The sequence below is a fragment of the Aethalodelphis obliquidens genome, unplaced genomic scaffold (assembly GCF_003676395.1).
Source record: "Aethalodelphis obliquidens isolate GAN/ISIS:26980383/991018 unplaced genomic scaffold, ASM367639v1 scaffold88, whole genome shotgun sequence".
In the NCBI taxonomy this organism is placed as follows: Eukaryota; Metazoa; Chordata; class Mammalia; order Artiodactyla; family Delphinidae; genus Aethalodelphis; species Aethalodelphis obliquidens.
The window spans coordinates 5049697-5076613 of NW_020838032.1; the positions used below are offsets into that span (position 1 = coordinate 5049697).

Genomic DNA, 26917 nt, shown 5'->3' on the forward strand with positions numbered 1-26917 from the left:
AAACTTGGGATTGGAATCAAAGTCTGCTCAAGTATAAAACCTGTGACTTATGTGTGATTTACCCACTACATTGCCTCTCCAAAGCATGTGGCTGAGAGCGAAGGCAGGATAATAAAAACATATGGCTAATCCCTCCACAGCACCTTCAGATGAGGTCAGATGGGGACAGCATTAAATAAGCTACAAAGCACAGAAAAGAGCACATGCCAAACAGTTGGCTAGGATGGAGCAAAGGTGTAATCATTCTCTCCTCTGGTGCTTCAGCTGTGAGTGGCTGTCCCACAGAATGCTTCTGCAGATGTCTGAGTACAAACTTAACTCTGTCTCTGTGGCCTATATATAAATAGAGTGGTAGTGATTCCTAAAAGGCTAGTTATAAATCAACTTGTTCTAACCAAGATCATTTCCCTCAAACTTACCTAATGATTTCGGATGTTTCTTTCTCAATCTTTATTTCTAACTAACATTTGCAAGGGAAAGAGATCATAATATTTTAGCTATAAGTTTCTCTACCCTATTATTAAATTCCAAAATTCTACAGATGAAAGAAGAATTCATTAATAAATGAGTTCAAACACTATTTTATAGATAAGGAACCTGGGACAGAGAGACATTTGGAGGACTTGCCCTGAGTCCCAGGATCACTCTGCAGAACCACAGTCTTACCCACTTTGGAAAGTACTCAGCTGGCATTCAAGAGACCTATGTCCTAATGAACCCAGGATACCTTGCCTTTACCAGCTGTGAGACCTCACAGGTGCTTCACTTCTCCCAGCCTCTGTTTCCTCACTTGTACGTGGGGATAATAATACCTGCCCTGCATTATCTACTTCATTAAAGAATATTTAAGTCATCTTAGAAAATGGAAAGGTGTTCTTCTCCAGAAAAGCAGCTGATGATCTGCTAACAAATATTTAAACCTATTGAAGCAGTTCTAAATGTAAAGAATCCTTTAATAAACAAAAACTCCTGTGACAATGAGAAGAATCATTTCCTCAAAAACAAGTTATTTGATAAATACAGAATTTCATGTACTCTGTGCATGTGTGCTGGGGTGGGGGTGGTCTTCACATGGGAGAAAAGCAGGAGTGAGTTTGTTTGTTTGGTTGGTTGGTTGGTTAGTTGGTTTTTATCTGAGGCTACCTCTCAGCACAGAACAAAGAGCTGCTCTCCTCTGCAAATCCAGCAGGGTTCATGAGGAGCATCTGCTAGACCAGAAAGGTGACTGCTTAAGGCTGTCTTGCAAATGCTCTGAAAACACCTTTGAATTTTGTATCAGCTCCCTGACTCTGAAACTCTTTTTCTAATCTAATGATCTTTCCTGTGATCAGGGACTGTTACGTATCAAATATTTGATCCACACATAATTTAAAAGTTTTCTTTAAATTCTACAAAACATTGCCTTGTATCTCTCATGCAGATCTCTAAGAGCCACAGGTGAAGTCGAAACATACAGACTTTCAATGAAGATTATTTTCACTCCTCTTGCCTTCCAATGACACTACTATAGATAGTTCAAACATCAAGATACACCAATTGGGGGCTTAAATTTATCATTTGGGTTCAAAAGAGAAAACTGAAGTTGGTATATAATTTTTAGTAATTGGAATACATACACATTTGTGGGCTTAACACATGTTCCTTGGATTCCTTACATATGCAAACAACGTTCTCAAACCAAGAAACATTAAGTGGTTTGGTATGAGAGTAAAAACTGAAATAAATGCATAAGGCAGGAATTAGAAAACATTCTTCAGTTGATTTAACACAACAGTTTTCCTTGTTATTTCAATGCAATGCATATAGTCATCTGTGGAAATGTGTGTGTGGTGTGTGTCTCCAAATACTGGATGTGCATATTTTGAGTTGCAGTTAAGTTGTATCTATTTATGAGCCTCCTGGTCCCACTGCATGGCCCTGGTTTAAATACCCATCACATCTCTTTATCATTGCACCAGACACCTAAATCATCATCACCCCACTTCTAATCCCTCTCTTCTGAAACCCATTCTATAGCGTTCATCATTAGTCTAATCACCTCCTAGGTGCCAGGCACTATTCTAAGGACTAGGGATACAGCCATGAAAAACACTGAGTTGCCTATACTAAGAATCTTACTAAAGAATCAGGGAAGGGAAAAAGATATTGAACATGTAAACAAATAAATAATCAAGGTAATTGCACACAATAATAACTGCTCAGAAGAAAATGAAACAGGGTAATGGCTGCTGCTGGTCACTCTAGCTAAAGCTATGTGATGACCATTGGGAAGTGCATACCTTCTAAAGGGAACGGCAAATGTGAAGGCTGTGAGACAAGAGTAAGCCTGGAACATGCAAGAGAGTATTTTAAAAAGATAGTTGGTAAACAGTGAAGAGAGTATGGAGATGAAGTCAGAGAGACAGACAAGGTCAAGATATGTAGGGCCCTGTTAACCACCATGAGGAGTTGGTTTCTATAACAAAAGTTTTATTACAATGCATTGGGAAGACTCTGAGAATGATAATAAAAGAGTGATCACTCAAGGGAGAAGGCTCAAGTGTGGTGTAAGAAGATCCTAAACTCATCTCCTACCATGGACACAGCAAATCTTTCAACTAAATATAAAATAATTCCCTCAGAAAGGGACCTGAAAACTAGATGAACAAAGCCTCCACTTGTGCCATCACAAGTATAAAATGGAGGAATGGGGAGTAAGAAAGATAAAGCTTTGGAATGTGTTCAAATTTAAGTTGCTACCAACTTAAAATAGGCTACTACTTACATAGGATGTTATATGTGAACCTCATAGTAACCACAAGGGAAAAACTTATAGTAAATCCAGGAAAAAAATGATAAGGGAATCGAAACATAACACTAAAGAAAACCACCAAAACACAAGGTAAGAGAGAAAGAGAATAAGAAAGGAACAGAAAGGAACTACAAAGACAGCCATAAAACAACTACCAAAATGACAGCAATACATACTGGTCAATAATTACTTTAAATGTAAAAGGACTAAATTCACCAATTAAAAGAGCAACTGAACAGATAAAAAAGCATAGTCTATCTATATGTTGCCTCTAAGATACTCACTTCAGAAGAAAGAATACACAAAGACTGAAAATGAAGAGATTGAAAAAGATATTCCAGGCAAATGGAAAAAAAAGAAAGCTGGAATAACAGACAAAACAAACACAGTAATAAAAGACAAAGGGCATTACATAATGATAAAGGGGTCAATCCAGCAAGAAGATGTAACATTTACAAATGTATATGCACCCAACACAGGAGCACCAAGATACATAGAGCAAATATTAATGTACTTAAAGGGAGAAATTGAGAGTAATGCAATAATAGTAGGGGACTTTAACACCCCACTTACACCAATGGATAGATTATCCAAACAGAAAATTAATAAGGAAACATCAGACTTTGACACATACCAGATGACCTTACTGGACATACAAAGAACATTCCACCCAAAAGCAGTAGATACACATTCTTCTCAAGTGCACATGGAAGATTCTCCAAGATAGATCACATGTTAGGTCACTAAACAGGTCTTAATAAATACAAGAGGATTAAAATCATATCAAGCATCTTCTCCACTGACAATTGTATGAAACTGGAAATCAATCACAAGGAAAAAATGGGAAAGACTACAAAAACGTGAAGATTAAGCAACATGCTACTAAACAACCAATGGGTCTTTGAAGAAATAAAAGGAGAAATTTTAAAAAAATACATAGCAACGAATAAAAACAGAAATACAACATACCAAAATCTTTGGAATGAAGCAAAAGTGGTTACAAGAGGGAAGTTCATAGCAATACAGGCCAACTTCAAGACACTAGAAAAATCCCAAATAAGCAGTCTAACTTTACACCTAAAGGAACTAGAAAAAGAATAACAAATGAAGCCCATTATTAGTACAAGGAAGGAAATAATAAAAATCAGAGCAGAAATAAATAAAGACTGAAAAGTAGAAAAGATCAATAAAACTAAGAGCTGGTTCTTTAAAAAAATAAACAAAATCAATAGAACTTTAGCTAGACTAATAAAAAAAGAGAGGACTCATATATAAAATCAGAAATGAAAGAGGAGAAATAACAATGACACCATAGAAAAACAAAGGATCATAAGAGATTATCATAAACAATTATTTGCCAAAAAATTGGACAACCTAGAACAAATGGATAAACTCCTAGAAACACAATTTTCCAAGAATGAATTATGAAGAAAAAGAAAATCTGAATAGACAAATTACTAGTAAGGGAATTGAAACAGCAATCAAAATTCTCTCAACAAACAAAAGCCCAGGACAAAAGGGCTTCAATGGCAAATTCTACAAAACATTCCAAGGATATTTAAGACCTGTCCTTCTCAAATTCTTCCAGAAAATTGAAGAGGAAGGAAGCCTTCCAAACACATTCTACAAAGCTAGCATTTTCCTGATACCAAAACCAGACAAGGACACCACAAAAAAAGAGAGAATTACCGGCCAATATTCCTGATGAACACAGATGCAAAAATCCTCAACGAATATTAGCAAAACATATCCAATAATGCATTAAAAGGATCATACACCACAATGAAATATAATTTATTCCAGGGATTCAAGGATGGTTCAATATCTGCAAATCAATCAATGCGATACAGAACATTAACAAAATGAAGGGTAAACAATCACATGATCATCTCAATAAATGAAGAAAAAAGCACCTGACAAAATTCAACATCCACTTATGATAACAACTCAACAAAGTGGGTACAGAGGGAACATACTTCAACATAATAAAGGCCATATATGACAAACCCACAGCTAACATCATACTCAGTAGTGAAAAGCAGAAAGCTTTTCATCTAAGATCAGGATCAAGACAAGGATGCCCACTCTTGCCACTTTCATTCAACACAGGGTTGGAAGTCCTAGTCATAGAAATTAGGCAAGAAAAAGAAATACAAGGCATCCAAATCAGAAAGGAGGAAGTAAAAACTGTCATGATTTTCAGATGACATGATAAAATGTATGGCATTTCTATACACTAATAATGATCTATCAGAAAGAGAAATTAAGAAAATAATCCCATTTACAATTGCACCAAAAGAATAAAATAACTAGGAATAAATTTAACCAAAAGTGAAAGACCAACACACGGAAAACTATAAGACCCTGACGAAAGAAATTGAAAAAGACACAAATAAGTGGAAAGATATTCCATATTCAAGAACTGGAAGAATTAATATTGTAAAATGTCCATAGTACCCAAAGTAACCTACAGATTCAGTGTAATCCCTATCAAAATTCCAATGGCATATCTCATAGACCTAGGACAAATAATCCTAAAATTTGAATAGTACCACTAAAGAACCCGAATAGCCAAAACTATCATGAGAAAGAAGAACAAAGCTGGAGGTATCTCACTCCCTGATTTCAAACTGTACTACAAAACTATAGTAATCAAAACAATATAGTACTGGCACAAAAACAGACACACAGATCAAGAGAACAGCAGTGAGAACCCAGAAATAAACCCATACGTATATGGACAATTAATTTACAACAAAGGAGCAAAGAACATACAATGGAAAAAGGATAGTCTCTTCAATAAATGGTGCAGGGAAAACTGGACAGCCACAAGCAAAAGAATGAAACTAGACCACTATCTCATGCCACACACAAAAATTAACTCAAAATGGATTAAAGATTTGAATGTAAGACCTGAAACCATAAAATTCTTACAGGAAAACATAGGCAGTAACCTCACTGACATTAGTTTTAATGTTTTTGTGGATCTGAATCCAAAGGCAAGGGAAACAAAAGCAAAAATAAACAAATGGTACTACATCAAACTAAAAAGCTCTGCACAGTGAAGGAAACCATTATCAAAATAAAAATTCAACCTCCTGAGTGGAAGAAGATATTTGCAAATCACATATCTGATAAGGGGTTAAGATCCAAAATATATAAAGAACTCATACAACTCAACAACAGAAAAACAAACAACCAATTTGTTTGTAGTAATGTACAGGAGATCTGAATAGACATTTTTCCAAAGACATACAGATGGCCAATAAGCACATGAAAAGATGTTCAACATCACTAATTATTAGGGAAATGCAAATCAGAACTGCAGTGAGATATCACCTCACACCTGTTTGTATGGCTATTATTGAAAAGCAAGAAATAACAAATGTTGTCAAGGATGCTGAGAAAAGGGAATCCTCATACACTGTTGGTGTGGCTGTAAATTAGTGCAGTCACTATGTAAAACAGTATGGAGATTCCTGAAAAACTTCAAAATAGAACTACCACATGACCCAGCTATTCCACTTCTGGCTATTTATACAAGAACACGAAAACACTAATTCAAAAGGATATATGCACCTGTATGTTCAATGCAGCACTATTTACAATAGCCAAGATGTGGTAACAACCTAAGTGTTCATAAATAGACAAATGGATAAAGAAGATGTGGTATATATACACAATGGAATATTACTCAGCCATTAAAAGCAATGAAATCCTGCCATTTATGACAACATGGATGGACCTTAAAGGTATTATGTTAACTGAAATAAGTCATACAGAGAAAGACAAATACCATATGATTTCACTCATTTGTAGAATCAAAAAAAAAAAAAAACAAGCAAACAAAGAAAACAAAATAGAAACAGACTCATAGATACAGAGATCAGATTAGTGGTTACCAGAAAGGAAGGGAGCTGGGGGTGGGCAAAATGGGTAAATGAGGTCAACTGTATGGAGACGGATACCAACTAGACTTCTGGGGCTGATCACTTTTTAGTGTATTCAGATGTTGGATCACAAGGTAGTACAGATGAAACTTATAAAATAAAAAACTTATTTAAAAAAGTCACTCAGGCTGCTATATGGAGAATGGCCAGAAGATCACAAGAGTGGGAGGGGGGACAGGGTAGGAGGCTGTGGCAGTCATCCAGGAACAAGCAATTGTGGCAAACTTTCTCGGCAAAGGGCCAGATGATAAATATTTCCAGCACTGCAGGCCATACAGACTTTGCTGCAACTACTCCACATGCCCCTGTAGCGCAAAAGTAGCCACAGATGATATGTAAATAGGCATGACTGTGTTCCAATAAAACTTTATTTATGGACACTGACATGTGAATTTCATAAAATTTTCATTTGTCACAAAATGTCACGCTTCTTTTGATTTTTTTTCAAACCACTTAAAAATGTAAAAACTATTCTTAGCCTGTAGACTGCCCCCAAACAGGCATAAGCCAGACTTGGCCCGAGGGCCATAGTTTGCCAGCCCCTGGGTTAGCCTGTGGCTGAGGCTGGGGAGGTGGGGAGATATGGATGGGTTGGTGGTTTACAAGGAGGCAGAACTCACAGGATGTTAGACTGGGCGCACAAGACAGGGAGGAAAAGAAAAGAATGGAGGAATCTGCTGGGTTTTGACCTGAGCAGCTGACAGACCAGCCCTGCCACACAGTCCTAGGGAGATGCAGCCCTGCTGCTCACTCACGCTCCCTTCAATGCTCCTCCCTGCGCCATAAAGCTAACTACCTGGCACTGTGGTTCAAGACCTCATGGCCCTGCCTCGGACCACCCTCCCTCACATGCCTTACCTTCCAAGCAAGAATGCTTCCAGACTGCAGGCTCAGGCTCACACACCCAAAACGCCCTGCCCTTCGTTTCCGCTATGTCCAAATCCCAGGCATTCCGCACAGGCCATGGAAAAGGCCACCTGTCCCGCAAAGACTCCTCTGGCTCTCCCAGCAGGAAGGAACAGGGCGCCTGCCCCTCTCCTTCGCTCTCTCGCATTGCCTTGCTCAGCCTCTGTTTGTAATTTAGGTGCTAATATTCACGTCTCAGGTCTCTGACTTAATTTAAGTGTAAGCTCCAAAGGGACAGATACGTGTTTCATTCGTATGTTTATATCCCCCCACGGCCTGTCCCTTCCAGAACCTACTGGATTCCTTACATTTGGTGGGCACTGAAATTTTTATTAAAATATTTAAGGAGACAGGTGTGGAGACAGAAAGAACTCTACATGTCCCTGAATGAGAAAGCTGGTTTCTTGCTCTTCTAGCAATAATCTTTTAAAGGACAGATATTTAAAACAGGAATCACCAGCAGTAGGTCACAGGCTATATGGTACCTTTATCACTCTCTTAAACCCTTCCATTAGTTTCTCCACACTTCAACACTCTATTTATAGCTGCACAATAAAAATGTTTTGTTGAAAGACTCGCACTGAAGCAGCTCCATTCCTTCAACATTCAAGCATCCAAAATGCTCAGAACCATTCCACGAAACACTTAAGTATCCCACTCACCGAGAGATGTTCCCGACCGGTTTTGTCAGCAACATCTGTGGAAGGGATTTCATTACTTCTGTTCGTGGTGTCCCCAATGTCATTTGCCGCAGTCCCATAATCTTAAATTGGAGAAAGGGGAAAAAGAAGGAAGTATGAAGTTGTCATTAGGCTGCCAACAAACATGAGGCCACAGTACAACCCAGAATGAAGCAAGACAAATTACAAGATTCCAAACCACTGACAGCGTGGCTGGGGAGAAGCGTGACCCGCCGTTGGGTTAAATCCATTGCAGCGTTAGGACTGTGCGATGCGAAAATTATATTCAGCCCAGATCTTTACATCATTGTTTTGTTTGGTCAAATTCCAAGCCAGGTCTAGGATTTTTCTTTGCACATAAGAATATATTCCTTTTTTGATAAAGTATTTAATGAAAATACAAAAAAGAATCGATCATGTAAGAGTCAGATTTACAGACCTGGAAGGGTCTTTGGAAATCGAGTCTAACCACAAGTTTTACAGCTGCAGAATGAGAGCTAAGGGATGTTAAATGACTAGTCTAAAGTCAACTGGCAAGAAGGCAACAGAGCCTAGACATGAACCAGGCTTGAAATCAGCAGCTCTGATTTCCGAGGCAGAAGCACTCAAGGTAGAATGTGGAATCAGCACCAATAGGGAACTTGGGTCCACATCTGAACTTTTTTGAAGAGTTCTGTATTGCCAATATATCAGTTTCAGAATTAATGTGTAGGGAACTTCACCAATACAACATTTAGAATTGTGAGGGTATGTTCTCAGTTCTCAAATGCAGTTGCTCTTCTGAATCAATTTTAGTCTACAGGGATCAGGATATAAGTAAATGATTTTTTTGTAGACAAAGTTTTTATTAACATATTACATATAAAAGTCATAAAAAGTTTTTGGTAAGCTTATTGCAGACCATGTTGTTTATAAATTTTTGTATTTTTATTCTAAATAGGTATGGTGCCTTCAATTTCCATCCTGAACAAACAAACTCATTAAGGCAGCCCTAGGTAATCTTCCCTTGGTAGAATTATCAAGCTGGCCTTAGGGCCACCAATTTAAATTATAATTTTACTAGCAGAGTGTTCCTTTGAATGTGAATGAAAATTAACAGAAAAAGCATATATTTTCTATCCGTAGCTGTTTTCTTTTTAACTGCAAAACTACATTCTCACCATTTTCATTTTGAATATATTAGAACTTATTAATATTTCAATCAAACAGTAGGAGATATCATTTATTTGCTTATTTTCCCTTTTCATATTATATCCAGCTACTCATGCAAAATTAAACCACTAAAGTATCTATAGTTTAATATCATGACATTGTAGCCCAAAGATCCAAAGTGTGACCTGAGACCAATGGAAAGATGACATTTTTAGAGTCTTAAAAGTTATTGGAAAGGAGTCCAAAACATAATTTTAAAACTGAAAATCACAATTCAAACATATTTCTCTGTGACACAATTTGACATACTTTCTTTAAGCCATATCAGAACAAATAAAAATAAAAATACACAAATCACATGCACAAAATTATCCAAACCACAGTTTGGAGGAAAGATGGCTTAACATGCATAAAGCAGGTAAAGACAATGTAATTCCCTAGTTAAAATTAGCTCAAGTTAAATATACACACGTACAATAAACATACAGAGAATTGTTTTATATTAAAATTATAAACTATATTTATATTAAAAATATAAATATACACATTTGTCAAGGCGTGTATATAAAATTAAAGAATAGATTTTATAGAATAAATATATAAATGTATCTTTTTAATCAATGTAAGTTTTAATCAATCTTAAATTTCAAGCCAAGTCTTGAAATTTAGCCTGCCACTTCCCCAAACGGAAGCCTCCTGGTCATGAAGGTGGTTTGAAAACTGTTAAAGATGGATTTTCATACCTAGTAAAACAGCCCTGGGATTCAATTAAAATAGCAAAGTAAATATAAGATATTTGGTAAGCTAATATAGTGAATCTTTGGGTTTCTCCCTTTCCACATTCCTAGAAGAACCCCATTTTATTCAAGGGGATCAAGCACATCCTCTGGGGAAGCTGATCGAAACTCTAGGCGTGGGTCTAGCTAGTCAAGGGTAATCCAGCCCTCTTCTCAGTACTGGAGGCAAAAATGGACCATGACCCAACTGAGTCTTGAATCAGATACAGGAGGGCTTGGTGGAGGTCTCTGGGAAAGTTCTCTTTCTTCTGGAACACTTTCAAAAGCTCTTCCCTTTCTCTCATCAATGTGAATGACTCATCTTAAAACCGTAAGAGAAACCAGCCTTCAGTGAAGCCAGTACAATGGGCAGGAGAGTGCAGAGATAAAAAAAAACCTGGATCCCTGATGACATGGTTGAGCTGCTGGTTTCACCAACCTTAAAACGTGCCCTGGGGCTTCCCTGGTGGCGCAGTGGTTGAGAATCCGCCTGCCAATGTAGGGGACACGGGTTCGAGCCCTGGTCTGGGAAGATCCCACACGCCGCGGAGCAACTAGGCCCATGAGCCGCAGCTACTGGGCCTGAGCATCTGGAGCCTGTGCTCCGCAGCAAGAGAGGCCGTGATAGTAAGAGGCCTGCGCACCGCGATGAAGAGTGGCCCCTGCTGGCCGCAACTAGAGAAAGCCCTCGCACAGAAACGAAGACCCAACACAGCCATAAATAAATAAATTTAATTTAAAAACAAAAAACAAAAAAAAAACATGCCCTGCCTCTGAGGCTCCTGTGTATGAGCCAGCCTTCCTCATTTTGTAAGAAACATAATTTTGAATTGGCTTTACTGTCACGGCCAGAAACTGATACACCTCCCTTTTCTTGGTAGTCATGGCTTTTAAACAGGTAATTAGTTCCCAATTATGGAAACAAAATGTCTGTTGCAGCGCAATGGATTTACTACTTCCAAGAACAAGCAGGAGAGAGAAAACGTTATTTACAGGCATTGTAAATATCAAGGGAAAACAGCCATCAATACTGAATGATTTTTGAAATATTATTTTGGCCTATGTCATGCTTGAAGTATATATTTAACTGAGCTTAAAGTTAGTTCTTCTTTTAATTGTTTTATTTCATTTTAGACAAACATTTTGAAAAAAATACAAAATACAGACCACAGGATAGCTACCTTCATAAATTACATCAGGATAATTTGGGTTTGCACCTAAAAAGAAAACAAAACAAAGATATCTTGTTAAGTATGCATTTGAAGTTAAAAAATTACTAATTTATACTCACTAAAATCAGCTAAATATACATTGAAAGTTTTCTAATTGAATAGACTATTTTATAGGACAGGGGAATAAAATCTGAAATTCTAGGTTTGCTTCATGTTAACCTTGTTGCTCTCTCCAAGCCCACAACCTCCAATCCTCTTCCAAAAAAGGAAAGAAAAGGATAAACAGAATTTACAAATCACTTTAGCAAGAAAATATTCAACAATCAATGAATTATGACCATTTCCTTTTTTTAAAACTGTTTCTATTAAACACTTGGTCATTTTAACTGTAACTTTGGTATTTCTATTCCAGAAACAGATCATTTCTATACCACTTTTGTTATTCTCTGATGATTTGGGGGTTACTTTCAAACTATGTTGTGGCAGGTCCATTTGTATTCACAAACACGTTATTAACCAGCCTAGATAATAATACCTAAAGCACAATTTTGCTCTCCACTTGGTCTTCAGGGACATTTCTATGACAGAATAAACCCTTTTTTTTTTTACCCTAATACAGCATAGAAAAACAAATGTACTTTCTCTACTGAGATTATAAATAAATGTTATATCACAGAGAAATTCAAGAGTATATCATTTAATTATTTTGGATGTGTCGTTAGTCTCCAAGATGGTCAGAATATTCATTTAAAAATATTACTAAGAGAATTTGCAAAAAACGAAAAATTTTTTAACTTTTTAAAATCACTGTCAAAAAGAGCCGGTGAAGGCTTCCGGGAAGATGGCAGAAGAGTAAGACGCGGAGATCACCTTCCTCCCCACAGATACACCAGAAATACATCTACACGTGGAACAACTCCTACAGAACACCTACTGAACGCTGGCAGAAGACCTCAGACCTCCCAAAAGGCAAGAAACTCCCCACGTACCTGGGTAGGGCAAAAGAAAAAAGAACAAACACAGACAAAAGGATAGGGACGGGACCTGCACCAGTGGGAGAGAGCTGTGAAGGAGGAAAGTTTTCCACACACTAGGAAGCCCCTTCGCGGGTGGAGACTGCGGGTGGCGGAGGGGGAAAGCTTCGGAGCCGCGGAGGAGAGCACAGCAACAGCGCTGAGGCGGGCAAAGCGGAGAGATTCCCGCACAGAGGATCAGGGCCGACCGGCACTCACCAGGCCGAGAGGCTTGTCTGCTCCCCCGCCGGGGCGGGCGGGGCTGGGAGCTGAGGCTTGGGCTTCGGTCGGAGCACCTGAAGAGGACTGGGGTTGGCGGCGTGAGCACAGCCTGCAGGGGGTTAGTGCGCCACGGCTAACCGGGAGGGAGTCCGGGAAAAAGTCTGGACCTGCCGAAGAGCCAAGAGACTTTTTCTTCCCTCTTTGTTTCCTGGTGCGCGAGGAGAGGGGATTAAGAGCGCTGCTTAAAGGAGTTCCAGAGACAGGCATGAGACGCTAAGGCTGCTGCTGCCGCCAGCAAGAAGCCTCTGTGCAAGCACAGGGCACTATCCACACCCCCATTCCGGGGAGCCTGTGCAGCCCGCCACTGCCAGGGTCCCAGGATCCAGGGACAACCTCCCCAGGAGAACTCACGGCGCGCCTCAGGCTGGTGCAACGTCATGCCGGCCTCTGCCGCCGCAGGCTCGACCCGCACTCCGAGCCCCTCCCTCTCCCCGGCCTGAGTGAACCACAGCCCCCGAATCAGCGGCTCCTTTAACACCGTCCTGTCTGAGAGAAGAACAGACGCCCTCCGGCGACCTACACGAAGAGGCGGGGTCAAATCAAAAGCTGAGCCCCTGGGAGCTATGAGAACAAAGAAGAGAAAGGGAAATCTCTCCCAGCAGCCTCAGAAGCAGCGGATTAAAGCTCCAAAATCAACTTGATGTCTGTGGAATACATGAATAGACAACGAATCATCCCAAGTTGAGGAGGTGGACTTTGAGAGCAATATTTATGCTGTACAGTTTTGCTTCCACCATTTGTCCTAGGGTTCTATCCATCCGTTTTTTTTGTTGTTGTTTTGTTTTGTTTTTATTTTTTCCTATTTTTTCTTAATTATTTTTTTATTTTAATAAATTTATTATATTTTATCTTACTTTATTTTATTTTACTTCATCTTCTTTCTTTCTTCCCTCCTTCCTTCCCTCCTTCCCCCCTCCCTCCTTTCTTTCTTTCCTTCTTTCTTTCTTTCTCCTTCTACTAATTCTTTCTTTCTACCTTTTCTCCCTTTTATTCTGAGCCTTGTGCATGAAAGGCTCTTGGTGCTGCAGCCAGGAGTCAGTGCTCTGCCTCTGAGGTGGGAGAGCCAACTTCAGGACACTGGTCCGCAAGAGACCTCCCAACTCCACATAATATCAAACAAAGAAAATCTCCCAGAGATCTCCATCTCAACGACAGCTCCCAGCTACACTCAACGACCAGCAAGCTACAGTGCTGGACATCCTATGCCAAACAACTAGCAAGACAGGAACACAACCCTACCCATTAGCAGAGAGGCTGCCTAAAATCATAATAAGTCCACAGACACCCCAAAACACAACACCAGACGTGGACCTGCCCACCAGAAAGACAAGATCCAGCCTCATCCACCAGAACACAGGCACTAGTCCCCTCCACCAGGAAGCCTACACAACCCACTGAACCAACCTTAGCCACTGGGGACAGACACCAAAAACAACGGGAACTACAAACCTGGAGCCAGCAAAAAGGAGACGCCAAACACAGTAAGATAAGCAAAATGAGAAGACAGAAAAACACACAGCAGATGAAGGAGCAAGATAAAAACCCACCAGACCTAACAAATGAAGAGGAAATAGGCAGTCTACCTGAAAAAGAATTCAGAATAATGATAGTAAAGATGATGCAAAATCTTGGAAATACAATAGACAAAATGCAAGAAACATTTAACAAGGACCTAGAAGAACTAAAGATGAAACAAACACTGATGAACAACACAATAAATGAAAGTAAAAATACTCTAGATGGGATCAATAGCAGAATAACTGAGGTAGAAGAACAGATAAGTGACCTGGAAGACAAAATAGTGGAAATAACTACTGCAGAGCAGAATAAAGAAAAAAGGATGAAAAGAACTGAGGACAGTCTCAGAGAACTCTGGGACAACATTAAACGCACCAACATTCGAATTATAGGGGTTCCAGAAGAAGAAGAGGAAAAAAAAAGGGACTGAGAAGATATTTGAAGAGATTGTAGTTGAAAACTTCCCTAATATGGGAAAGGAAATAGTTAATCAAGTCCAGGAATCACAGAGAGTCCCATACAGGATAAATCCAGGGAGAAATACTCCCAGACACATATTAATCAAACTGTCAAAAATTAAATACAAAGAAAACACATTAAAAGCAGCAAGGGAAAAACAACAAATAACACACAAGGGAATCCCCATAAGGTTAAGAGCTGATCTTTCAGCAGAAACTCTGCAAGCCAGAAGGGACTGGCAGGACATATTTAAAGTGATGAAGGAGAAAAACCTGCAACCAAGATGACTCTACCCAGCAAGGATCTCATTCAGATTTGATGGAGAAATTAAAACCCTTACAGACAAGCAAAAGCTGAGAGAGTTCAGCACCACCAAACGAGCTCTACAACAACTGCTAAAGGAACTTCTCTAGGCAAGAAGCACAACAGAAGGAAAAGACCTACAATAACGAACCCAAAACACTTAAGAAAATGGGAATAGGAACATACATATCGATAATTACCTTAAATGTAAATGGACTAAATGCTCCCACCAAAAGACACAGATTGGCTGAATGGATACAAAAACAAGACCCATATATTTGCTGTCTACAAGAGACCCACTTCAGACCTAGAGACACATACAGACTGAAAATAAGGGGATGGGAAAAGGTATTTCATGTAAATGGAAACCAAAAGAAAGCTGGAGTAGCAATTCTCATATCAGACAAAATAGACTTTAACATAAAGACCATTAGAAGAGACAAAGAAGGACACTACATAATGATCAAGGGATCGATCCAAGAAGAAGATATAACAATTGGAAATATTTATGCACCCAACATAGGAGCACCTCAATACATAAGGCAAATACTAACAGCCATAAAAGGGGAAATCGACAGTAACACATTCATAGTAGGGGACTTTAACACCCCACTTTCACCAATGGACAGATCATCCAAAATGAAAATAAATAAGGAAACACAAGCTTTAAATGATACATTAAACAAGATGGACTTAATTTATATTTATAGAACATTCCATCCAAAAACAACAGAATACACATTTTTCTCAAGTGCTCATGGAACATTCTCCAGGATAGATCATATCTTGGGTCACAAGTCAAGCCTTGGTAAAATTAAGAAAATTGAAATTGTTTCAAATATCTTTTCCGACAACAACACTATGAGACTAGATATCAATTACAGGAAAAGTTCTGTAAAAAATACAAACACATGGAACTAAACAATACACTACTTAATAACGAAGTGATCACTGAAGAAATCCAAGAGGAAATTAAAAAATACCTAGAAACAAATGACAATGGAGACACGACGACCCAAAACCTATGGGATGCAGCAAAAGTAGTTCTAGAGGGACGTTTATAGCAATACAATCCTACCTTAAGAAACAGGAAACATCTCGAATAAACAACCTAACCTTGCACCTAAAGCAATTAGAGCAAGAAGAACAAATAAAACTCAAAGTTAGCAGAAGGAAAGAAATCATAAAGATCAGATCAGAAATAAATGAAAAAGAAATGAAGGAAACGATAGCAAAGATCAATAAAACGAAAAGCTGATTCTTTGAGAACATAGACAAAATTGATAAACCATTAGGCAGACTCATCAAGAAAAAAAGGGAGAAGACTCAAATCAACAGAATTAGAAATGAAAAAGGAGAAGTAACAACTGACACTGCAGAAATACAAAAGATCATGAGAGATTACTACAAGCAACTCTATGCCAATAACATGGACAACTTGGAAGAAATGGACAAATTCTTAGAAATGCACAACCTGCCAAGACTGAATCAGGAAGAAACAGAAAATATGAACAGACCAATCACAAGCACTGAAATCGAAACTGTGATTTAAAATCTTCCAACAAACAAAAGCCCAGGACCAGATGGCTTCACAGGCAAATTCTATCAAACATTTAGAGAAGAGCTAACACCTATCCTCCTCGAACTCTTCCAAAATATAGCAGAGGGAGGAACACTCCCAAACTCATTGTACGAGGCCACCATCACCCTGATACCAAAACCAGACAAGGATGTCACAAAGAAGTAAAACTACAGGCCAATATCACTGATGAACATAGATGCAAAAATCCTCAACAAAATACTAGCAAACAGAATCCAACGGCACATTAAACGGATCATACACCATGATCAAGTGGGGTTTATTCCAGGAATGCAAGGATTCTTCAATATACGCAAATCAATCAACGTGATACACCATATTAACAAATTGAAGGAGAAAAACCATATGATCATCTCAATAGATGCAGAGAAAGCTTTCGACAAAATTCAACACCCATTTATGATAAAAACCCTGCAGAAAGTAGGCATAGAGAGAACTTTCCTCAACATAATAAAGGCCATATATGACAGATCCACACACAACATCGTCCTTAATGGTGAAAAATGGAAAGCATTTCCACTAAGATCAGGAACAACACAAGGTTGCCCACTCTCACCACTCTTATTCAACATAGTTTTGGACGTTTTAGCCACAGCAATCAGAGAAGAAAAGGAAATAAAAGGAATCCAAATCAGAAAAGAAGAAGTAAAGCTGTCACTGTTTGCAGATGACATGATACTATACATAGAGAATCCTAAAGATGCTACCAGAAAACTGCTAGAGCTAATCAATGAATTTGGTAAAGTAGCAGGGTACAAAATTAATGCACAGAATACTCTGGCATTCCTATACACTAATGATGAAACATCTGAAAGTGAAATCAAGAGAACACTCCCATTTGCCATTACAACAAAAAGAATAAAATATCTAGGAATAATCCTACCTATGGAGACAAAAGACCTGTATGCAGAAAATTATGAGACACTGATGAAAGAAATTAAAGATGATACAAATAGGTGGAGAGATATACCATGTTCTTGGATTGGAAGAATCAACGTTGTGAAAATGACTATACTACCCAAAGCAATCCACAGATTCAATGCAATCCCTATCAAATTACCACTGGTAGTTTTCAAAGAAGTAGAACAAAAAATTCCACAATTTGTATGGAAACACAAAAGACCCCGAATAGCCAAAGCAATCTTGAGAACGAAAAATGGAGCTGGTGGAATCAGGCTCCCTGACTTCAGACTATACTACAAAGCTACAGTAATCAAGACAGTGTTGTACTGGCACAAAAACAGAAAGCTAGATCAATGGAACAGGATAGAAAGCCCAGAGATAAACCCACACACATATGGTCACCTCATCTTTGATAAAGGAGGCAGGAATGTACAGTGGAGAAAGGACAGCCTCTTCAATAAGTGGTGCTGGGAAAACTGGACAGGTACATGTAACAGTATGAGATTAGATCACTCCCTAACACCATACACAAAAATAAGCTCAAAATGGATTAAGACCTAAATGTAAGGGCAGAAACTATCAAACTCTTAGAGGAAAACATAGGCAGAACACTCTATGACATAAATCACAGCAAGATCCTTTTTGACCCACCTCCTAGAGAAATGGAAATAAAAACAAAAATAAGCAAATGGGACCTAATAACTTCAAAGCTTTTGCACAGAAAGGAAACCATAAACAAGACCAAAAGACAACCCTCAGAATGGGAGAAAATATTTGCAAATGAAGCAACTGACAAAGGATTAATCTCCAAAATTTATAAGCAGCTCATGCAGCTCAATAACAAAAAAACAAACAACCCAATCCAAAAATGGGCAGAAGATCTAAATAGACATTTTTCCAAAGAAGATATACAGACTGCCAAGAAACACATGAAAGAATGCTCAACTTCGTTAATCATTAGAGAAATGCAAATCAAAACTACAATGAGATATCATCTCACACCAGTCAGAATGGCCATCATCAAAAAATCTATAAACAATAAATGCTGGAGAGGGTGTGGAGAAAAGGGAACCCTCTTGCACTGTTGGCTGGGAATATAAATTGATACAGCCACTGTGGAGAACAGTATGGAGGTTCCTTAAAAAACTACAAATAAAACTACCATATGACCAAGGAATCCCACTACTGGGCATATACCCTGAGAAAACCATAATTCAAAAAGAGTCATGTACCAAAATGTTCATTGCAGCTCTATTTACAATAGCCAAGAGATGGAAACAACCTAAGCGTCCATCTTCGGATGAATGGATAAAGAAGAATGTGGCACATATATACAATGGAATATTACTCAGCCATAAAAAGAAACGAAATTGAGCTATTTGTAATGAGGTGGATAGACCTAAAGTGTGTCATACAGAGTGAAGTAAGTCAGGAAGAGAAAGACAAATACCATATGCTAACACATATATATGGAATTTAAGAAAATAAAATGTCATGAAGAACCTAGGGGTAAGACAGGAATAAAGACACAGACCTACTAGAGAATGGACTTGAGGATATGGGGAGGGGGAAGGGTAAGCTGTGACAAAGCGAGAGAAAGGCATGGACATATATACACTACCAAATATAAAATAGATAGCTACTGGGAAGCAGCTGCATAGCGCAGGGAGATCAGCTCGGTGCTATGTGACCGCCTGGAGGGATGGGATAGGGAGGGTGGGAGGGAGGGAGACGCAAGAGGGAAGAGATATGGGAACATATGTATATGTATAACTGATTCACTTTGTTGTGAAGCAGAAACTAACACACCATTGTAAAGCAATTATACTCCAAAAACGATGTAAAAAAAAAACGGTGCCAAAAAACATTTGCTACTTACTCTGCACTGAGAAGTAACTGGGTGTCTATATGAAAGCCTGCTTGGAATTAAAATTAAATTTTGATGTAATATTTAAGTGATTACACAATGAATTTCCAAAGCCACTTTCTATGCTTTTAGTCTTTCCTTACCATGTGAAAAAGTAAAATTTGTAAACCATAAAGTTTACTTGGTTCTCATTTCATTTCTGAACTCTTAGCAGAAAAATACTTAAAATAACTGAAACTTGAGCCAAGTTTCTGTTCATGTGTTCCCCAGTAAAGAATCAAGGTTAGTCTAAATGAAGAACCAAATAAAAGTAGTCCTAATGCTAAATTAGAATTTCAACCCAGTTCAACTTAGAAGAATATCTATTTTAGCAGGGGAAAAATTAAGTAGATTGTTGGGCACTTCGATTCAGGAATGCTACATACTGCCATGCAGTCCATGCTTTGTACAACTCCTGGGGGCACCATTAAGACTATCATCTATGTTAATGGAACCATCTGGAATTGTGCAGTGCACAACCTGTGCAGCCACTTCTGATGAATTCATGCTGTTATCGATTCCAGTCATTTTTCAATTGTATTTTGAGTTTTATAATCTCAAACACCACTTCAAAGTAGCTTTGCGTTACAAAATGCTAATATGCATTGTCAGAATTATTTGTAGCTGATATGACATTCCTGAGAAGGATCTTGAAAGTTGCCCTGCAGGTTGAGGGGTAATTCAGTGAATAAAGCAGGAGAATATCCCAGGAGCAGCCCTGGGAATATCATTTGCAGGACACCCACTCATCCCCTGAAGTCCTTTCTCTTTGCAAAGTCCCTGGACCTAATAGTGTCCCCTCAAGGTGAGGATTTCCCACCCCTGCTGAAGGAAAGGTTCTATAATCCCAAGAGAGCAAGTCATTCTTTGAACTGCTCAGTAACCTGTTAACTTTAGAAGAACCCACTCAGATCCCCTTCTCACTGTGCCCTCAACCTACCATCTGAATTTGCAAGGCATCCGCCCACTAGAGTCTACTCTTCACTTCTAGACCTGACTCCAGGTCCCTGGGACCCAGAGTTCCCTCAACACAGGCCCCCCACACACTTGCTGGGACTAGGCAGCCTCTCCCCTACATTGGTCAGCTCCAGGCGGCCTCACCATCCGTGTGAGCTCCCTCCCTCTGACTCAAGACCCCAAGGGTGGGGTGACGACTGAGCGAGAACGGGTGGGCTGAGGTGTCCACATGCACACCCATCCCCTCTCATTATACCTCTCACCATGTAGCCGGAGGCACAGGGCAGGGGACATGGCCGGGACCAGCTCTACCAAAACCACTATGTTCTGGCTTGGAACTCCAAGAGTCTGAGAATTTGATCTTCAGACCCAGGCTTTCAGGTCATTATGAACATACATTTGCCAAGGTAGGAGGATAGAACCTATTTAACAATTCCTTAACTGGATGTATATTTTTTAAGTATTTGGATATAAGTATGTGGATCCTCATTTGTACTAGATTAACCAACCAACCAACCAAGATTGCCTGAGGCCAAGGAGTTTAAGTTTTAAAACTGGGATAGTTCCGAACAAATCCTTGCAATTTGTCCAGGATGAGCGCTTTCCCTGGACATAGGACTTGTAGTGCTAAAATTGGGACCAGTCAGTCACCCTGATTTATTCTCATGCTCTCAGCAACTCCACACGTAGCCACCACCTGATTCCATAAGAAAGTAAAAAGACTCAGGATTCAGAGCCAGATGTATCTACACCACACACGTGAAAGGGCTTCAGTGAATATGACTGACATACAGATGGATTCAGGTTCATCGCAGACAGGGAACACCCAAACACGTTACTCACACAAAGCCCCAGGAAGATCCAAAATGTCGAATCAATTCAATTTAGCAAATGTCAGGTACAGAAAACTGGGGTCTGGGGTGGGATCAAAAGGAAATAGGTTAGCTCAGAATCTGGAAAACAGGTCCTTTTCCAGACTTCCTATTCATATCAATGCATGCCTTTTCTACCAAATTCACCATCAAAACCATTAGGTCATGTCTACACTTTCTGAGAAGCACTATATTTTCCTAGTTTCATTGTCCCAGATGCATGAGAAATATTGTCATTTCACTTTCATTGTCAGGATTAGCCAAATTTAGTGCAAGATTATGAAACTCACAGAAAGACAACGTAGGAGGAACAATAATGGGTTTTTTTTTCCTTCCCTACCATACTGTACTATTTCTGACGAGAACCTACTCATCGAAAGAAAGAAACGCCTCTTTCTGTACGAAGGTTTAGGAGGCCTGCCGTGTGGACGGATGCACAGACCAGGACTTTATGAAAAGCCAGGGTCACATTACTCCAGCTGACCCCAGCTTATCAAGCAGATTATTTTGCTTCTAGCAACTTCTCAGTCAAGCTAACCTCCAGTGAGGTTTACACACCAATAGCACAGTAGTTATTAACATCATTTTAAATGCAGACACAGGAAAAAAAATCACCATTTCCTTTTTAGACTTTTGGCAATGGTCAAATTTTGAAGATACCCTGCCATTTTAAAGTCTAATTTACTTAGTTTAAATTCATTCATTATGTACCGTTATATGCTAAAGGTAGGAACCGCTGTTGGGAGATAATCAGGATTAAAAGGTGAGTGAGAAAAGACAAACATGAGCTAGAAGGGAAAAAGCCAGTGAAAAGAGAATGAATGAAAGATAAATGCACTTGTCGTGGAGATTTGAGAAGGGTTATGTTTCCTTGAAGGCTATCCGAGTAGCTCTGTTTAAGTAAGAAATCTTAGACAGAGGTAGCAGAGGTGGCCTCAAGACCTAACGCTTCATGTTGGGAATCTCCAGAATAAAATATGGACATCCTGGAACTCCCTTAACCCACTGGCATTCTGAACAAGCAGCAGACCATCTCTACCTCCACAGCTCACCCAGGAGCAGAAGCTACACCAACCAAAACCAGACGAGTGCCAATGTCTGCTTGTCTGATGTTCAAGTACTATCTTCCCAAGAGTCTGCTGAGCATCTCCAGGTGCTACACTCACTAGTATCTCGTGCTTTTTTTTTTTTTTATTAAAACAATAAGAATAACAACCATTTATTTGCCCTACTTCTTCAATTTGGGCAGTGCTTAGCGGGCTCCACGTGATGTTGACTGGGGCAGTCCAGCTGGGACTGCAAGATCCAAGTTGGCTTCCCTTCCCTCCATGCCCCTCGGCTGGTATGACCGGGACAGCTTGGGGCTGGCTGGGCTTCTCTCCATATCTTTGTAATCCTCCACAACCTCTTTCCCAAGGTTGGTGTTTATCTCCAGCCAACCTAAAGTCTAGACTCAGAACTGACACAGTGTTATTTCTCCCATTTGCTATTGGCCAAAAAAAAAGTCAAAAGGTCAACCAAAACTCAAGGGGAGGGAAAAAGGACTGCATCTCTTTATGGTCTGAGAAGATGGGTGCAACAAATTCTTCCATTTCTGTCAGTACCTCATTCTTGATCCAAGGCATGTTGTCAGGAATTATGGGAAGAGGACTAAGGTCCAGGGTGCAGCCTGAAATCTGAAACGCCCCAAGTGAAAAGAGCAATGGAAACTGTATTATAACCACACACACACTCCTGACAAAGCTTTGTATTCAACGTGCCACGTCTGCACCTCCAAGACACAGACCCTTCGGGCATTTAGGCTTCTAAACATGGATGATAAAATCATTTTTCTCCCCTCAACAATATCAAACCAAAGCACTCCGCCATCCTCTTAATTCCATGCTAAATGACTTCATGCAAGGACCTGTTTACTTCCATTTTCTAATCTCATTTATAGCTGGTGAGTAAATCTTATGACTTTATATAAATCTTCATGAGAAAATATTTATGACTTTTTAACTGTAAAACTCTACAGTAAAAGGAAAAGCACATTTGTAGGATTAAAAAAAAAACTGTGGGAAGATAGGTAGCCTGACCAGAGGGTTCACTTTCCATTCTGCTCTAAAGATAAAAATAATAGTGGAGGCCAAGAGACACATCTGTTTCTTTCCTTTAAGCTTTTAGTCTCTCTCTAATGCTCAAAAAAAATTTTTTTAAGACTTTTCTTGCAATTCTTTTTGCAGACTCTTTTTAGTGTGATCTTAAAAAATATTTCAAAGAATTCCATATGATAAAGGCATAGCAAAAGATTTGTTCTTTTCAAATAAACTGCCCTTGCTTTGTCAACAGTGTTTTCTAACTCATGGCAGTCTGCCTTTTGATTTCCAGATCCTTCTCCTCTTCCCTGTCTAAATGGTAGGCTGAACTCGGGGCCTGAAAACGTCGGGGGTTCGGACGTCTGGGTTTTCTTTCTGGATGAACCATTACTGTGCCATGAAGCACTGGGAGCCTCTTCCCATTTTCTGTAACAAAGGAGTCTTCATCCGACAGAAGAGGATAATAGCATTGGCTTGGCAACTCCTCAGGAGCTTCAGGAGGCATAATTAATTAACATTAGTACTCTTGAGACAAAAAGAGCTATTTAAGTATAAATCTTAATTATCATGATTATTATGAGTCTATAGCTGAACCATACCCTTCTCCGTTTTTAAGGCAGAAAAGCAAGTAAAATTTTCTGTCCTTTCACTCCCAGGACAAGACATGGGTCCTGACAAATGGCCTTAAGAACAAGTAGTGGGGGGCTTTATATTTTCTTAATGTGTAACATTTGGAGAAATTTCCCCACCGTACATCCTTTGACCTAAGTACACCAAACCTAAACAGGCCAGTTCGAGGGCAATTCTAAGTGCTGTAGAGAGCTCTAGCTCATCCAGACGTCATGAGTCTTTGGATAAAACGGCACAAATGAAAAGCTGTGGGGAAAACTCTTCCAATATTTATAGTTTGCTCCTGACGCGCATTTTGCATAGGAGGCAACTGCTCCCAAATTAGGCAGCATAAGTCACTGACTCCCACTGCTTATGTGAATGAGCATTCTTGAGCTGTGACATTCTTCCTGAATGAGTGGGCCTTAAAGGCACTCTTTATGTACAGCCTAAAGAATGGAAAGCTTTAAAACCCGGGTGTTTTATCATCTAGTGCTCTGGCTAGGCTTGTTCCAAGCCTGAAGTATTAATCATTTGATTAATGATTTCACAGGAGAATCCACTCTTAAGCAATTAACGTGTTCACGTTTACAGTAATATCTGACCTTGAAAATTCTTAGAACTTGTGCTATCTAATCAAAAGATGCTAACAAAGGCTCCAGGTTTCTTCCTCATGGCACTCACAAGCAATCTCTCTGCCATGAATTTCTGCTTAGAATTGTGCTTAAAAGGTACCCTCACCACTCCTAATCTCCACTCAGTCTCCACCCACACATTCGTGCTCATGAAGGGACTTCTCTATAGGTGGGATTGAATTCCAGTGACATCCACATAATGGATCAATTTCATCTTAGATAAGTCTTATTTTTGACCTGTAAGCTAAATAGGATACAGCAGAATCTTTAGAGAATCCTCAGATGACCCCATGCTTTCTATGTTTGTGCCTGCACTGCTGTCTCTACTTATTCACTCTCCCAAGCCTCCTTAAGCCATCCTACCTTTTGCCAAGCCCAATTAGAGTGCATCTCTGTGCACCAACTATTCCATATTTTTATCATTATTGCTGGTTAATACCCTTGGAAAGTCAGTGAGGTAACCTCGATGGATGCCTGACCAGTTCTTTCAGTGCTCACACACCCCACCACCACCACCACTGACCCTGGCTAGGTTCTGCAGGGAGAAGCGAACTATCCTTACTACTCGAAGTGTGGTCCATGGATTTTGAGCACCATCTGGGAGCTTGTTAGAAATGCAGACTCTAAGCCCTTCTCCAGACTCATAGCATCAGAATCTGCATTTAACAGGATTCCCAGGAGATCTAATTGCTCATCAAAGTTTGAGAAACCCTGGTTTACAACTCCATGGCAAGTTTGGCCAAAGTCAAAAGGCCCCAAGTGAAGCGTAGAGCAAACCTGAAAATAGCATACCTAAATATTGAGGGGGGAGGGCAGCGACTGCAGAAAATATTAGGGGTAAGGGCAAGAGGTGTGTTTTGTCCCCAGTGGCACATGTCTGGACCCCACTCCAAATGGAGAGGGGGAGGAGACAGCTTAGACACCTGAGAGAGCTCTCATTCACCCACCCTCTCTAGGAGCCCAACGCTGACTTAGTTTTCTCCTGAAAGGGCCTAGTCTAGAAAGCTCAGGTAGTCAAGGGGCAGAGTCTGGAGGTCCTCTTCTCTGGGCAAGCCCAAGCCTCTAGATGAGGGAGGACAAAGCTGAGAGAAAAGCGTTTCTGGTCAGCAAGTTTCTTCCTAAAGGCTACAGAGCATAAGCACAAAGGGACGTGAGGATGGGTACCGTGTCATTATGCTCTCACACCTCCCTCAGGAGAGGACCACACTGAGCTCCTCCCTATTCTGGGTCAGGTACCCTGAGGGCACTCCCAGATGCTCATCTTCACAACCACCTTCTAAGGAGGTGCTAGAACCCTACATTTTACAGAGAAGCAAAGCTAGGTTTAGAGGTGGTAAGAAAATCACTCAAAGCCACACAGGTCGTGAGAGACAGAACTCTTATGTGAATCAGATCTGAGTTCCAAACCCAAACCCTTCCCCCTGTGCCAAGCTTCCTTTGGAATAATGAGGAGAGGGGGAAAACTATGTTTAAATTCCAAGCTCAAACACCAGATATGAATGAGTCATTTGGATCCACAGCAAAAGACAGGAGTTATCTCATTAAAAGTAAAATTTTTGAGGTTCTACCTATTCCACTTAGTTTTTCTGTTCAACGGCTTCCACAAAAAGAGAACATTCGAAGGGGTGCTTAATTCTTTATTGCATGCAATTTCTGCACACCTTCAGCTGAACAGCTTTCCTTCCTGCCTTCCATGAGTAGATCCTGCCTAATAGCGGGACGGGGACATTCCTGGGAATTAGAAGCCAGGGTAAAGACCACCACAAACAGAAGCAGGGGACAGAAATGAAAGCCCAAGTGTTTCTTCATCTTTCATCATTTTATGGGTGGTTGCAGTGTTTTCTATTATTGGGAGAAAGGGCTTTGTTTTATTGCCTGTTGGTGGGTAGCCCAGCGCCCTCTGTTTGTTAAACCTCCAGACAGATCTGACAAATTGTTCAAAATCCTAGGATTCTAGTACAACAGGATGTTAAGCAAGACTCTCCTGCCTTAGTAACCGACACCAAAGTGAACATGAGACACTCACAGGCGGAATTCACAAAGGAAATGGCTGAGAACTGAATCCACTGTCCTTTGAAACATCTGATTCACGCTGAGACTTCAAAAGGTCCCAGAGAGAAGAGAAAAAGGAAGGACTTATAAAGAAGTTTCTTTGGGGAGAAGTGTTGCCAACGTCACCACCCCACCATGGGGCTTCCACCGGCTGCGCTTGAGGACGTGTCCTGTGTTCTCTGCAGGCGAAAGGCTCAGAGGACAAGTGTCTGGCTCTGCCAGAGAAGGCTCAGGCCACCTGTGGTGGAACGTTTGGGTTCCACCTGTACACCCAGAAATGTCAGGCAGGACAAGGGATCACTA

General features: G+C 39.9%; 1 protein-coding gene across 4 annotated transcripts in view; it reads right to left on the reverse strand.

Annotated features, from left to right (window-relative positions):
- NTRK2 (neurotrophic receptor tyrosine kinase 2) overlaps positions 1-26917 on the reverse strand; it is a 383599-nt gene that overhangs the window by 286896 nt on the left and 69786 nt on the right. For all 4 annotated transcript variants that reach the window (XM_027094184.1, XM_027094181.1, XM_027094183.1 and 1 more), the window contains exons 11-12: positions 11437-11472; positions 8310-8410 (exon numbers count right to left, since the gene is read on the reverse strand). In XM_027094184.1, coding sequence (XP_026949985.1) covers positions 8310-8410; positions 11437-11472 — 137 coding nt within the window. The remainder of the gene's footprint in view (positions 1-8309; positions 8411-11436; positions 11473-26917) is intronic.